The 15,778-nt window shown below is 39.1% G+C and overlaps 1 protein-coding gene across 1 annotated transcript in view; it reads left to right on the top strand.

The window, feature by feature from the left end:
* Positions 1–15,778, top strand: part of FRMD3 (FERM domain containing 3) — a 124,089-nt gene that overhangs the window by 67,388 nt on the left and 40,923 nt on the right. Inside the window, exon 4 of the mRNA XM_063423160.1 lies at positions 5,593–5,671. Coding sequence (XP_063279230.1) covers positions 5,593–5,671 — 79 coding nt within the window. The remainder of the gene's footprint in view (positions 1–5,592; positions 5,672–15,778) is intronic.

Here is a 15,778-nt window from a genome sequence, read left to right as displayed (position 1 = left end):
GAATGAGATGCTAACAAAGGACTTTTGTTTCCAGCCTCAGTTTTAGGATACAGAAGTTGAATTAACTATATGATTGGCAACTTATGTTTAAAAATACCAGTGTAAGTTAACTTTTTCTTATGTCACAGAAGAAGGGGTTTAGTTGCTACAATAACCCTTTAAGGAAAAAATATAAAACTGTGTAGATATATACAATGTATATGTGTAGAATCCATGAAGACTATGCTCCTATAGGTTTCAAGAACGCTTTTGTACAAAGTTGACATCAAGAACCTTTGATTTATTTTTCCTAAAAATAGACTGTAATAATGTAGAAAACTGAACAATTTCTAAATGAACAAGGTTAACTCTGATTTAAAAATATTCGGTGTACTAGGAAAAGGTTTAGACTCAGAAGAAGGAATTATTGATAGATGGTTGCAAAACATTGCAGTCTCAGGTGGCACAAGTGAGGACTGAAGTTAGCAGAAGGTGGAAAGTCTGAAGACTGAAGCAATGAAGTGACTGGTTAATAGCACATATGTTATGTATGCATGACTTCTGGGAGAAATGATGGCTGGAAGCTACTCACAGTGACTGTACTAGATGGATGTTTCCTTTTATTTCTTTGCATTAAGGAATTCAGGAAGCAATGAACAATTTTCTATGATAATGCTAATGACTCAAAAAGTTCTAAATTCAGTTGAATGCTTAGATTTACATAGAACTGTGAAGCTCTTGCATACATGCAGAAAAATTTCAGAAATGTTCTTGAGCTCAGCTACAATTTGTGGGGAGTTTCCTTTTCCTCCAGCACAGCAGCAAGTTTTTCAGTCTGTTTATTCATGCAGCTCAATATTGACAAACATTTGGAGCAGAAAAAAATTGACTAGTAGGACTATTCTAGTATACATTTTAGTAGGTACCATCTTTCATGGGCTACATGAATCATTCAGGCATAATCTAGAGAGATTATATGTATAATCAGGTTCTACAGATCTCACAATCTGGCAACAATACATTTCTGTCTGTGGAATAGAATGTTGTGTCTTTGAAGCTCTGAAGTTGTCCACAGGATCTTGTGTGATGCACAGCAAGGAGTATGGATAGACAGCTGATTCATCTGGAAAGGGGAGAGGTATATGGAAACAATGGCATATGACTTAAAAGTTCCCCAGAGATGCTTTTGCAGAACTAGTGAACATGAAGACTATTTGAGTATAATGTTTTTTCTTGCTTGTTTGTTTGTTTCTTAAATTTCACTAACTTTTTGTAGGATATTGTAGTTCAGAGAATATGTAACATCAAGGAGAGATGCAGGGACTTTTCTGTAATGTTGCATTCTCAGGACTATGAAGATAATTTTAACATCTGCTTTTGGCTTTCAGTATCCATCTGTACCTCATGTTTAATATAAAAACCCCAAAACTGACAGTGCAGTGCACTACAGAAAGTAGCATTTGTGCTTGGTAGAAAGGAGATTGTGAAAAACAAACCTTCTAAAAAGTGTCAGCTGAGACTTTTCCATCTTTCTCTCTTTGGTTGACACATTTAAAATTTCAGTCAGGTTTTTCAACAGCTTTTAAAAACTATTTTCATCTTTCATAGAGCTGTGGTTTAACCCCAGCCAGCAACGAAGCCCCATGCAGCCACTCTCTCAGTCTCCAGCAATTAGGATCAGGGAGACAAGGGTAAAAACTGGAAAACTCATGGCTTAAGACAAAGACAATTTAATAGAGAAAGGAAAAGCACACACAAGCAAAGGAAAACAAAGGATTCATTCAGCCCTTCCCATGGGCAGGCAGGTGTTCAGCCATCTCCAGGACAGCAGGGCCCCACCACATGCAACAGTGACTTGGGAAGACAATAACTCCAAAAGTCTCCCCTTCCTCTTTCTTTCTCCTACTATATATACTGGACATGATGCCATGTCATCTGGCATATTTCTTTGATCAGCTAGGGTCATCTGTCCTGTCCGTGTCTCCTCCCAACTTCCTATGCACTCTTAGTCTCCTCACCAGGGTGTCAGTGTGAAAAACATACCTGCATTATCAACCCTGTGTTCAACACAAATCAAAAACACAGCCCCATACCAGCCACTGCAAAGAAAATTAACTCTACCCCAGCCAAAACCAGCACACATAAATATTTGCTTATTTTTTCAGATTCTTTTTCTATTAAGAAAATGGTAATATGAATGTATGGGGGATTTTGTAGACTGCTTAAAAATAGTTCATGTGAGACATGTGAGACCCTTACTTGCTAATGCTTGTACCAAGGGAGGCTTCTGCTGTATCCCTCTTTGTTCTGGTCATGGTGTTGTAGGTTTGGACATACTTTAGGGAGATCCTTCCTGTTTGATGTACATAGAATACTGTATCTTAGTTAAATGTAAGCGAAATAAGCTTTAAAAATATACAACCAGTTAAGTGGAAAACTGTGCTCTGTGTGTAGCTCCTTCATGAGTGTTTAGATCATGACTGGTTTCAGCATTTAACATAATTTAAATGATTATTTGTACTTTCTCCTTCACCTCTTACAAAGGGCTAGCATATAAACTGGCTATAAAATTATAGCTTATAAATTATATAGCTTATAAATTATATATATCTTATAAAATCAATGGCTCTGCTTCAATGAAATTTGCTGTCAATACTATTCTTCACACTAAAATCCTTTGAAATTGTTGTAATTGTGAATGGTTTTTAGTGAGGAAGTGAACTCTGATGATAGGAAATTCTGACAGAGCCTTGGGCATTTTGTTATGCTAGCTGCTCCTTATCTGAGGTATGAAGGACCCTCTGAAAGAAAAGGCTTATAAGAAATAGCTATTAAAAATTGATTATGTGCTTGCTAGTTTTGTGTTGATGAAATGTGGTTCTGCAAATTCTGCTGTTTTGGGAAGGTTTGTTGTTAATGTTTCCACTTTATTATGTAAGTGGTCAAAAGTAATTTTACTTTCAAGGAATTACAAAATTATCTGTTGTGACAGTCACATCTCTTGAGCTGATAAAATTTAATCTTGGATTCCACTGTGAGAAACCAAAGAGAGAACATGAAGTCCTCATGTGCATTTCACCAGTGCGGTAAAATCTGTAAGACAAAGGCCTTGCTAAATGTTTACATATCATCAGATGTCTCTTTGGAAGAACATTAGGGTTATGATCTACCTTAAAATTAAGATGGAGACTAAAGTGGATAGTTTTGGGAGTTCCCTCCCTCCCCATTCAAAAGCTCATTGTGGCTGGTTTTCCAGCTGAGAACAAGAAACAGAAAAAAGAGGATCTCCTTTTGTAATTGCAGGGAATCTTCTTATCTCCAGAGATGAATTAGATGATACGTTCATATTCTTTTTACCATTTCAAATTGAAAGCTGTTTTTGTTTCATTCTTGCACAGAAATAGAGAAGGGATCTTGTCTTAGGAGGCTGCAGCAGACTTGTACAGTATTGCTGCTCTGCTGAGGAGGGATATTGTTACAGAAGCTTGAGTCTAGGAAAAGATTTGCGAAATAGGCTTTAAGCTGCCTTGACAAATCTCCTGCATGTCCTGTGCATTGGTGTGTGCTTCTGTCACATGCTGTTCCTCTGCTACAAGTAAAACATTTCCTACTTTAACCTTTCCTATGAATGTGGGCTGTTTTTGTGGTGCAGTGTATGCTGTCATTTCCTCAACGTTAATCTCTCTGCATATAGGGCAGTTGATACTTTTATGTGGTTACCACATACTACCAGAGTGGGACTCTTCTAATATAACTTTTTTCTTTATTTATTTTTACCACAGACAAATTTTCAATTTTTTTTAAATTTACATCTCAAAAATTGGGTAAAATTCAGTACATCAGTGGGGTCTTGCAGTAGGCTTGTATTTGCTAGGGCCCAGAAGACCCATGCATTCACTATTCTTATATCTGTATCACTATTTCCAAACTAATTCTAAATCTGCAAAAAACATTTAAATATTTTTTCCTCTTTTTTTCCCTCTTTTTTTTCTTTTTCCCCAGAGGAAGAGCTCTTGTTTGTTGAATACAGGTTGACTCTTCTGTCTCTTTTCTTAAGTGGGGAAATTTTCCAGAAGTGCAGGTTTTCCTCCCTTGCTTAGTGTTAAAATGGCTGTTGAGGAGTGACAGAACCATTTAAGATGACTTAGGTTAGTTTTGCTTTGTCCAGGCAACATGACTCCTGAGTGAGTTTCTGCATGGCTGCTTTCCTTTCTGGGACAGTGAATTCACTTTACCTTCTACTTTGCTGTTAAAGGGCAGGGAAGACATAATGATGTCTTCTATTTTGCAGACTGTTTCCAGTCGCTGCAAGATGATGCTGCAGTCACATCTCAGACAGAAAAGCACATCTCAGACAGAAAACAGTGTTTCTCTAGCTTTCAGAGGGCTGCTCCAGATTTGAAAATTGTGAAAGTTCAAACCATTTCTAGAGAACAATTAAGCCTTTTTTTTTCTTAATTTCATCTTAATTTCTACTTATTGCTGATTACTTGCTTTTTTTCTTTTTCTGTATTTTGCGTATTTCCATTCCCACCCCTTCTGAAATTTCTTCTTGTGTCCTAAATGAACAGTTACTTTAACAAGGGAAAAAATGTGAAATTAAAAGTTTTTGTTGAGGCTGACTGTACTTAAAATAAGTACAATGAGATGTTTTCAAAGAGAAAAATATTCCTTTATCTTCAAGAAGAGTTGAGCCTTCCAAAAGATACCAACCATAATAAAAGATTTAATGCATTTTTATTTTCTATTGCTGTTTTACAACATATGGAACTGTGTGATATCCAGACGTGTTTCTGGAACACTGCAGCATACAGGTAAATACTGCAGCCAGAATAGCTTGAAGAGTATCATAATTGTTGAACTAATTACCATATGAAGTTACCTATGAACTGGTAAGCTTAAGCAGATGTACAGTAAAATGTTCTGGTAGCTTACTAATTACTGTTATAATTTACAATTTTAAAAAGTAATCATTGACTTCACCTTCATGGAATTGTCTTCCATTTTCTCTGTAATTTTTTTGTCCTTTTATTCTACCTTCCTTTTTCCTGCTGTAAAAAAATAATCTCTTCAAGGTTTTGGAAATTTAAAATTGACTGTGTAGACTGAGAATATACAAAGACCAAAATATTTTAAAACTAACTACAATATTATAGATCTGCACTTTGCTCTGAATCAAAGTGCCTGAGAGGCACTGATTGCAAAATTGAAATATTTCCTGATGTTGTGATCATTTCCTCTTTCTCCTTTCCCTTTTCCCATTTCCCCTTTCTTTTTCCCCTCTTTCTTTTCTGTTGAAAGGATTGTATGTCAGGCCTGGTATTTTTACCATTTCTCAGAGTTAGGTACTATAATCTTATTAAATACTGGGTACAGAAATATTTCTATTGTCTTTAGTTTCATTAACTGAATGATTTCTTCAATTTTGTAGTATATCATTGCTTATCATTTGCCAAAAAAAGAACACCCCAAAATGAAGCATATATAATAATGTTCTTGTTTGAATCTCTGCTTAAACTAACCATTAATAAGACTCTTTTAGGTCACTCCTCCAGAGTGGCTTAAGCAATGTTTTTTTGCTACTGTTCTCAGGCTTTTTCTTTTCTTTTTCAGCCCATCCACCATATACCATGTGCTTTAGAGTAAAATTCTACCCACATGAACCCCTGAAGATTAAAGAAGAGCTCACCAGGTATATATTTGTTTTATTTGGTTTGGTTTGGTTTTGGTTCTTTTTTTAGTCTGTACATTTAATGTGCATTGCTAACAAGTTCAAGAAAATGCAGATTGTTGTGTAGGGTAGGGTTCTGATTATGTGTGATAAAACTAGCATAGGCTGACATTTGCAATACTGATCACCGTGATCATCTTCTTTTGGCTGGGATACATACAGACTTTTGTAAAAGCAGTTTAAAGAAACTTTTCTATAACATGCAGACAAGTAGTTACATTATACATGAACTTTCAAAAAATGAAGCAATGGTCAAATGACTGGGCAAAATTTATACTGGTTCTTTGCCTATAAGGGATATCTTCCCTTCCCTTCCCACCCCACCCCGCCCCGCCCCACCCCACCCCTTCATTCCCTTTTTTCCTTTCTCTCTTTCTTTCCTTTTTTTTTCTGAAAAAATCTGGGAAGTTTAATTCACCCCTAACTATTTTAACTATGAATGTCTGTGTGTAGTCTCACTTAACTTTCTCTTGGGTGTGTCTTTAGGATCACAAATAGGGTAATCTTTTTGAAGTAGTGACAGACCTTTAACAAACTGATGTAGAGGTGCAATATATTTATATTTTTCAAGTCCACTGGCTCTGGAGGGTAAGAATTCTTGCTGCTTTTGTTGGAAGTTTGACATTTAGGCTGCGAAAGCAGAGTTGTACAACAGCTCAGTTGTACTTAATGAATGGAAGCTTTGTCCTTCCTACTGGCCATTGTGAATATTCTGTTGCTCCGGGCATTTTTCCAAAAAGTGTGCAGGGTGGTGGGAGGGGGGAAATGTAGGGAAGTAACAGCTCTTTTGAGCTGTGTACCAGCTGTGCAGGACTGTACGTGTGCTTTACCACCTTGTCAGTGTGCAGGCCGTGCTGCTGACTGTGGGCTGCATGCTGCAGAAGCACCGAGTGCCTCAGCACTTGTTGCCCTAGGTTCTTCATTGATTCTCCCCCCGAGCACTGCCTGTGCTCATGCTCACAAGTCACTTCAGCAATGTGGTGATCCCACTGTCACTGGCCTCTACTGAAAGTTTCAGAAACAGCTTGCGTTCTGCTGAATGGTACATTAGTAGTTTATATAGAACAGCTGGAATGTTTTGTTCATGTTATAGCTATTTATCTTGGATGAAATACTGAAACTGTTCAGCTGAGTGAACAGGTTGTAAACCAGGAAGTCAATGGATTTTCATTATTTGCTACTGTTTGTCCTTGGATGAACATTTTACCTTTTATGATCCAGAGTATGATGGTATAGACTTTTCTCATTCAAGAGTGAAATTAATTGACTTTTTAAAACTTCTTGGATATCCTCCCAGGATAAGTTTTATTGACATGCAAAGCACCAAGAATTGGCTCACTGATGTGTATTGTGCTGTGAGTATGTTTTATTCTCTGCTTGGATATTTCAAATGAATTCTTAAATTCAAGTTGTTGTGTGAAAAATGTGTTACAGTGTTTTATAAAAATAAATACCATTAAGAGTTTAAACAGGAGAAATAATTCAAGATATCATTAATTCAACATGTTTTTGTATCTAATCATCTTAATAGTTTCCCAATGTTGTTATTTGGGAAGCTTTTCTCCGTCTCTGTCCATATGTCTTACATATACATACATGCAATAACAAAATACAGAAAATGCTCCTAAAATGAGCAAGTGGAGTGCAGTCATATTACCCACCTCTGAGAATTTGCTTCTTGACCATAGAGAGTCAGATTCAAGGTGATGCTCTAGATTGTCTGGAGTTATTTTACTTTTCCTTGAATAGCAATGATTGGTGAAATTCAAGCAGAAGAACGTTTGTTAGCATTTGACAGAGGACAGCCATGAAACCTTGAGGACTAGTTGGTTTCTTGGTATATTTTTGCTTGGTGTGTTTTTTTTTGTTTTGTTTTTTTGTTTTTTTTTTTTGATTTTTTTTTTTTTTTTTTTTTAGTGCTGCTGTGTTCACTTGACAATTATATTGCTTGCTGTGTGTCTTGATCATGTGTAAGATGTTTTGAAAATAAATTAATAATATTGTCACTCTTTGACTTAAAAGCCACCTGAATCTCGCAGCTGTATGTACAGTCAGCTGAGTGAGAGTAGCAGTGCTTTGCATTTCTATTACTGCCTTTGCCTATGCATGTCAGAGCTGCTCTCTCACTTCTTCAGCTGGGTGGAAATCTGGTGGGTGTCTGTGGTCCCCATTTGAGTAATGAAATTAAGTTACAGTAGGACATTCTGTCACATTGCCATACCACTCTTTGGTTCAGAACATTAATTAACCCTGTGGTTAGTCCCTCATATGGATTATTGTCAATGCAGTCTTTGTAAAAGCTTTACAGGAATAAATCTTTAATGAAGCATCTTAGACATATCAGAGAGACTTACAGTTCCTGAAAAGAACTGGTTTTCTTACTCTTCAATAGAAATAGCTTATATAAACAGAATCTTCAATTCAGTACATGACGCTGTGTGTTTATGGGGTAAAGGTTTGATTTCTGTGAAACCAGTGTAACATGGCTAGAGATACTATTCAGGATTTACACATCACTTACAGGAAGAAAATTAAAAGAGTTGTCCCCTCAGATTACTGATGCTTCATTTCTGTTTTGTAAGTTGGACTTGACTGTAATCCTTGAGTTATTCTGTGGTTTAACATGTGAAACTATTTTCAGAAAATGAATGTGGAGAATGACCTATCTGAAGTTATCACTGTGTCTCTGATATTAATAGAAAAAACCCCCCTGTAGTGCACAGCGTTTTCAGAGGCCAGGAGTGCCTTGGGCAACAGATGATGCTGTGTCCTTGCCTGTCACTGCATTTTATTACACTGCTAAGGACAACTAAGAATGTTGTCAGTCACGTTGTACCTTTCCAGTCATTTACTTCCATCTTCTCTTGTTTTAATTAACAACAACAACTATGCTTTTGAAATAAAATCAGTGCCTGACTTTGGATGTCAAAGCACTCTGAAATATTAATGCTCAAGATGAAATTCTGTGGAAAATATTTCTGCCTCTCACTATGGAAGGGGGGTTCTATGTGTGGTCCTTGGTCACTGTTTTCTCTCCAGCGAGGTGGGTGTTAGGATGGTAATTCACAAGTTATCTTCAGAGGCCATGGGGGTTGTTGCCTTGATCTCTCTTGCTTATGTAGTGATAGATCACCTGAAACCCTACTTGTCAATGAAGCCTAAATCTTAATGCACTTCAGTGCTTCTCAGCTCATCATCTTAATGGGTGTCAACATGGATTTAGAAGATCTGTCCTTACTTTTGGAAATAGTTTTCACAGCAGGGCACTTAGGCTGCACATTTGAGACGTTTTAGAAAGACTAAAGGTACATTTTTCCTTTTTAATTGGGCAACCTTAACCTCTTCTGGTGCAGTTTAAGACTGTTTCCTCTTGTCCTATCACTGGTTTCTAGTAGAAGAGAGTGACCCCCACCTGGCTGCACCTTGCTTTCAAATAATTGTAGAGAGTGATGAGGTCTCCCCTGAGCCTCCTCTTCTCCAGGCTAAGCAAACCCAGTTCCCTCAGCTGCTCCTAACCCAGCACAGAGTGCTCCTGTCCAAGCTGTGAGCTGCCAGCTTTTCCGGGAGAGTGCTGTGGGAGACCGTGTCAAAGGCTTGACTGAAATCCATGTAGATTCACAGTCTTTTCCTCATTCACCAGGTGGGTCACTGTATGATCTTTATCTCTGGTCATAAAAAGAGATCAGGTTGGTCAGGCTAAACCCCTGCTAGCTGGATCTGATCCCCTGGCCATCCTGTAGGTGCCATGTGATGGTGCTCAGGATGAGCTGTTCCATAACCTTGACAAGTATTGAGGTCAGGCTGACCAGCCTGTAATTTCCCAGACCCTCCTTTCAGCCCTTCTTATGGATGGGTGCCACACTGGCCAGCTTCCAGTCATCTGGGCCCCCCCAGTGAGTGAGGAACCAGGACCCTAATATACAGATTGACCTCTACAGCTCTTTCTTGCCTGTCTCTTCTGAAGAGCAAGTAACCATCCATTGCAGCACTCCAGACATGCAAGTCATCACTCCATGTTCCCATGATGGTGACATCACAGCTTTCCTTCCATACAAAGGCTTCCAACTCCTCTAGCTTGTCACTCACACTGACTGCATGCATTAGTGTACCTGCACGTCAGCTGGGCTGCTGATTTCACCACTGACTCTGGCTTGCCACCTTAGGCTCATCTCTGGAGAGCCTGTTTTCATCCCCTTCCCTTTTTAAACCTAGTTTGGAGTCCTCTCAGTCAGCCCTGCCAACTCATAGGCTAGGATTCTCTTTCCCTTGTCAGAGAGATGGAGTCCGTCTGACTCTAGAAGGCCTGTTACCGTAAAAAGTTGCCCCACCATCAAAGCTGGATCCACCTTCTCTGGTGTGGAGCTTGTCCATGGGCTAGAAGTGGATCTCTGTATCCCTGTGAGCCTCCATGGGCTGCAGGGGCACAGCTGCCTCACCATGGGCTGTCTGCCCCACGGGCTGCAGGGGAATCTCAGCTCTGGTGCCGGGAGCACCTCCTGCCCCCTCCTTCTGCACTGCCCTTGGTGCCTGCAGAGTTGTTCCTCTTGATGTTCTCACCCTGTTGCTCTCTGGCCACAATTACATCAGTGCAACAACCTTTTTATTCTTTCTTGAATCTGTTATTACAGGAGTGTTACCACCATTTCTGACCTGTTACCACCATTTCTGACCTGCCCAGCCTTGGCCAGCAGCACATCCATTTTTGGAGCCACCAGGGATTGGCTCTGCCAGACACGGAGGAAACTCCAGCACCTTCTCACAGAAGCCACCCCTGTATCCCCACCGTTGCCCAAGCTTGTCCATGCAAACCCAATGCACTCTTTAAACTGTGGCCATCTCTAAGGCTTTGACTTCTGCTCCATATGTAGTATGTGGAGGATATCAGGCTTTTGTGAATGTTACATCTCTAGCTTTCTAGGCCTGGTTGTCTATCACTTACACATGGTGTGAAGTCAGGACAAAGTCCTTCAGTTTTAGAAAACAGCATTTAACAGGCATCACTGAGCATATCCAATGAGAGTAGTAAGAGCCAATTTTTAATTACACAATAGCAACTTGACACCAGATGTTCACATCTCCCCTGTCCCCTGACACACATACCTGTAAAATATAATTTTAGTTTCTTTTCTTTTTAAACCAACATTTGCACAGTAGCCTGACAGGACTGGGGGTAGAGGCCTTCAATACATACCGTTTTGGTGTTACTGTTAATTTCCTTTTCTCTTAATTTTCTTTCTAAAAAGAAAAAAAATTCTCTTTGGTTAATTCTCATTATTTTTCCAGGAAGCATGATAGCTTGATGGGGAGAGGTTTTCTTTTGTTATATGTATCAAACTGTGTGCAGAAAAATGGATATTCTGTAGTTCACTATAGTGCCCAAGGTTATTCTGCTGGCATGGCTTGCAAAGATATAAAATTGCTGTGAAGAAAGTTTTACCTGCAGAAATCACTCAATCTGCAGCATGCACGGCATCCCAACACTATGAAAAGCACAGATATTTTCTTCTGTGTCCTTTCTTCCTGTTCTTGTTCATAGCTCAGAGCCCTGAGAGGGTCCACAGCTGTGAAAGCCTGAGATGCTGTACATGAATAGGATGTGAGCAGTCAAGGGAGTATGAAGAGATAGATCCAAAGCATACTTGGGCACAGGTTTCCATTTCGTTTTTTATCTTCAGTGTTCTTGTTTAGGTAATAAATAAATCAAAGTTCTTTATTTCTTATAAAAGAAAACATCCCAGGGCATCCTGCTCTCTTATCTTCAGATCTCTATATTTTAGTGTATATGCATAATTAAAATGAAAGAATATAAAGTCATTTGAAGTCCCAAAGGAATGCTCTAAAATGGTACAGGTAGTACTGTATCAGCAGTAATCTATTACTGTTATAGAAGAAAACAGTTCTGGAGGAGGGCATGGGTGAGTAGCTGGCGGAATTAACCAAAGATGGGTTATATCAACTAGCTTTCATCATGCCCTTTTTCTCTAATCCATATTTCCTAATCCAAAAAGCAGTTCTTAAATTGCTAGTCTGTCATAAATCAGTGTAGCAAGTATTTTGGTAGCAGGAAAAGCAGATGAAAAAATTGTTTAATTAGGAGTCATATAAAATGGCAAAGACTTGGGTTATGTAAAAGTGGCACACTCAGTGTTTGTCTAGTCCAGTCTTAATCAGCTGTACTTGATATTGCCATGTGCTGGCAGGATCTGGTCCTTTTCCCTCCAGAAGTAGGAGGACAGTTGAGGCTGACAGTGGTTGTTAGTGCCTGAATGAATCTGGTTGTTAATGCCTGAATTTCAAATTATTTATTTGCAGGTTGGAGAGTTGTGCAGTAGGTTAATAGCTCTAAGGTGAATTCATACAAGCTGGGCCTGTGCCGCTAGCCCTGTTCCAGACATCTTTTAGGAATACCTCTGCTCCTCCTGGTACCCTGTTCTGCTCTTCTTGGAGTGTTCAGTCATAGCTGTGCTTTGATATCTATGAAAGTCCACTTACCTATTTTGGCTTTGTCAAGGCCACTTTGGAAATTGCCAAGTGAGTTTATAGTTGTAATAGTATTGCAGTCACAATCAGATTGAATAGCATAAATCTTAAAAGTGAGTATTTTGTTAGTAAGAGCACTTGACACTGCAGGCTTCCAGATAACATTCAGTGTGGGGAAAAAAATACCAAGAAGGGTAATTTTTTTTTTTTTTTTTTTAGTGGAGATTGTGCCTGAGGGGTAAGAGACCTTGTACATATTCAGAGCTCTTCTTGTGGTCCTCTGAGGAAAAGACAGAATGGCAGAGAAAATGTAGTCTGGTCATGGTGTTTTTCAGAAAAGACTATTCCTGTGCTGTGGTGGGACTTTTATGTAGCCAGGAGCCAAAACAAAGCTTATCTTTTACCAATCCTTTGTCTGCTTTACTCATTAGTGAAACTAATTATTATATAACAATAAAGATTTTTTTTCCCCCTGTAGCCCTGTGAAGCAACTCACTGGGACGGTAATTTATCACCCTTTTCCCAAGGAAAGACCATACACTGTAATGTAGGCACTGATCACCTCTGAAGCCAGGAGGACAAACCCATATCCTGCTGATGCAAGTGGCAGTCATAATCCTGACTGCAGAAATCAGAGATTTAAGATTACTGAAAGCTGTTATTAAAGTCACCTTCCCACCCCCCACCCTATGGCATAAAATGAAGAACTTCTTATTAAAGGAATAGTTTTGGGTGTTTTGGGGCTTTTTTTTTTTGTTACTAGGTATCCATGATTTTGGCAGTATAGGAGGGGCATAGGTTCAGAATGGAGATAAGGGGTACCATTACCTCCATTATGTTTTGAGCCCTTAGCATTATTATAATCCTTCAGAAGACATAGAACAGGAAGGGTGACTCCTTCTACAGGTGTCTGTTAACACAGAATTAGTCATGCACTTTCTTAAATAAACTAACAAGGTGATTCCTATTAGTTTTGATATTAGGTATTTTAAGAGAAGTAGAATTTTCCTTTTTCTTGTGTTTGGATGAAAATTATGCATATGATAGATATGCCCCCAGTTCCTAATTCCTCTGCTAGAATTTGGTTTATGACTGATCAGATAGGTGAAAAGGGCAACTGCTGTACTGACATCAGTGTGGCATGCTTGTTGTCATGTGTATCTGTTTGACAAATGGAGAGCTGGGTTTAAGCCATCCTCTCATGAATGGAACTTTCCTATTGTTTCAGAAAAACAAGGAAACTAATAGATGATCTCCCATTCAAATTCACTAAAGGTTTTTTTAATTGTTATATTAGGACTTTCAACACTCAAATTCTTGTGTATTCTTTTTAGTATTATTTTCTGGATATTTTGCTCATATTTGTGTAAATTTTTTTTTGTACTTGGTAATACTGTTTTTCTTCATAACCTCCTGAGAAAGTTGGTTTACTATCTGCTATATCAGGTGCTTTCTTTCCTCTGCCTTAAACAATTTGCTGATTTCACAGATTTCCCCCTAGCTCTAGTATTGCTGGATTTGGTGGGTAGCAGTTCTGCAATTGCCTTTCCCACTGTCCTCATGATTTCAGAAGACTCACTCTTACAGTGAGAGAGACTTTAGTCACCATCTTGCACTGTAAGGGAGACTCTGTGCTCTCATTCATTTTGGTTCTTCTCTATTAATCAAGCTCAGCTATGTCCTACTCAGGCTACAGGGACCAGGGCTAGCAAAACATTCAAGGTGTGGTTACTTCAAGGCTTTTAAGTAGTGGCAAAATGCCCCTCTGTTTTTTTTCACAAATCATTCTTAGTGATGCCCATCATTCTCTTGGCTTTGTTTTTGGCTGCTGCTGTACCCTGAGCTGACGATTTCAGAGTGATGATTTATCCTTATTTTAAAAGATGTCAAAATCCTTCTCAAGTATTAGCAAATAAGTAAGCAATATATTTTAGTTAATATAATTATTTTTCTGTCACAAAATCAATTAGGTTGGGAAAGATACCTGAGATCATTGAGTCTAACATATGATTTAAATCCACCATGTTCAGTAGACCATGGCACTGACTGCCACGTCCAGCCTTGTCTTAAACACCTCCAGGGACAGTGACTTCACCACCTCTCTGGGCTGCCCATTCCAAAATCTAATCACCCATTCTGTGAAGAAATTCTTGCTAATGTCCAACCTAAACCTCCCTTGGTGCGTCTTAAGCCTGTGTTCTCTTGTCTTGTCACTGGTTTCCTGGGAGAAGAGACTGAGCCCCACCTGGCTGCACCCTCCTTTCAGGCAGCTGTAGAGAGAGGTAAGGTCTCCCCTGAGCCTCTTCTTCTCTGGGCTGAACAACCTCAGCTCCTGCAGCTGCTCCTTATAGCACTTGTGCTCCAGTTCTTTTTTTCACCAGTCTTTTTGTCCTTCTCTAGAGTCGCTCCAGCACATCATTGTCCTTCTTGAAATGAGGACCCCAAAACTTGGCACAAGACTGGAGATGTGGCCTCACCTGTGCTGAGTACACAGGGAGAATGACATCCCTAGTCCCTCTGGACACTGTTTTGATAAAGGTTGAGATGCCATTGGCCTTCTTGGCCACCTGGACACACTGCTGTCTCATGTTCAGCCTTTTTCACTTCATGGCTCTGCAAAGCATAGAAAATATGTTCTCTTACTTGTGATATTACATACTTGTAATGCAGTAGCTAGTGTTTAGTGGAGATTCATATGCTTTGGCAGAAAACCAGTGCTCCTGCAGAGTACTTGATGTGTGTACTACTGGGGAAGACAAAATGTGAAGTTGGCATTCAGAATAATATGCATCAAAAAATCCTCTGGCCAGAAGGGTGCCCAGTCCAGGAGTGTTGTAAACACATTCATTTGCCCTCTGCCACTCTTTACCTGAGTACACACAGCGCCGGTGAAAAGAAGAGGGAGGCAGACACCATGCTGAGATAAAAGTTTTTTAAGAACTGCTGGATCTCTGGAGGTGACCATATCTGTCGGCTGTAAAGAGTGCAACAACACTGGGAGATACAATTGCTGTGGGAATAAACTGAGTGAAATGACTTGAAGAAAATAAAAAAACACTATGTGGCCAAATCACAAAGTTTGGCTGTGGGAAAGGTTTCTTGCCTCACTGAACATCTTAAAATAGATAAATTGTCTGTTAAGCAGCTAGCAACATGGTCTCTGGGGGTCATGATTCCTGCTTAAAAACAAGAATAGATATTGCTGACCCTTAATCTGCATGGCAGGAAAGGCTTGGCCGACCTGAAGTTGAGTCATCTGTATTGCAAACAGATGATAGATGGAAATGAGGTTATTCCAATGAGAGACATTTGTGAGTGTAAGCACTGAAGCATAAGTTTACTAGCTTCTTGTTAAGCTTGAATAGTTATGGCTGTAAATCAGGTTATAAAGATATGCTGGGAAAAAGCAGCTGTGGTGGAAGGATACATGAAGAAGCAAAATTAGATCTTATTTTGCAAGTTATTTCTGTAAGTGTATATAGTTTAAGTACATACATAATACCTTAGTGAATTTAGGAGTCAGGTATACATTCATAAATTTTTGCTGACCTGGGGCATAAATTACTACATCAGGATTACAGGAGGAGT

This window comes from Prinia subflava, chromosome Z, assembly GCF_021018805.1.
Source record: "Prinia subflava isolate CZ2003 ecotype Zambia chromosome Z, Cam_Psub_1.2, whole genome shotgun sequence".
In the NCBI taxonomy this organism is placed as follows: Eukaryota; Metazoa; Chordata; class Aves; order Passeriformes; family Cisticolidae; genus Prinia; species Prinia subflava.
The sequence above is the reverse complement of the archived record's forward strand: the minus strand, read 5'-3'. Positions and strand labels throughout refer to the sequence as shown.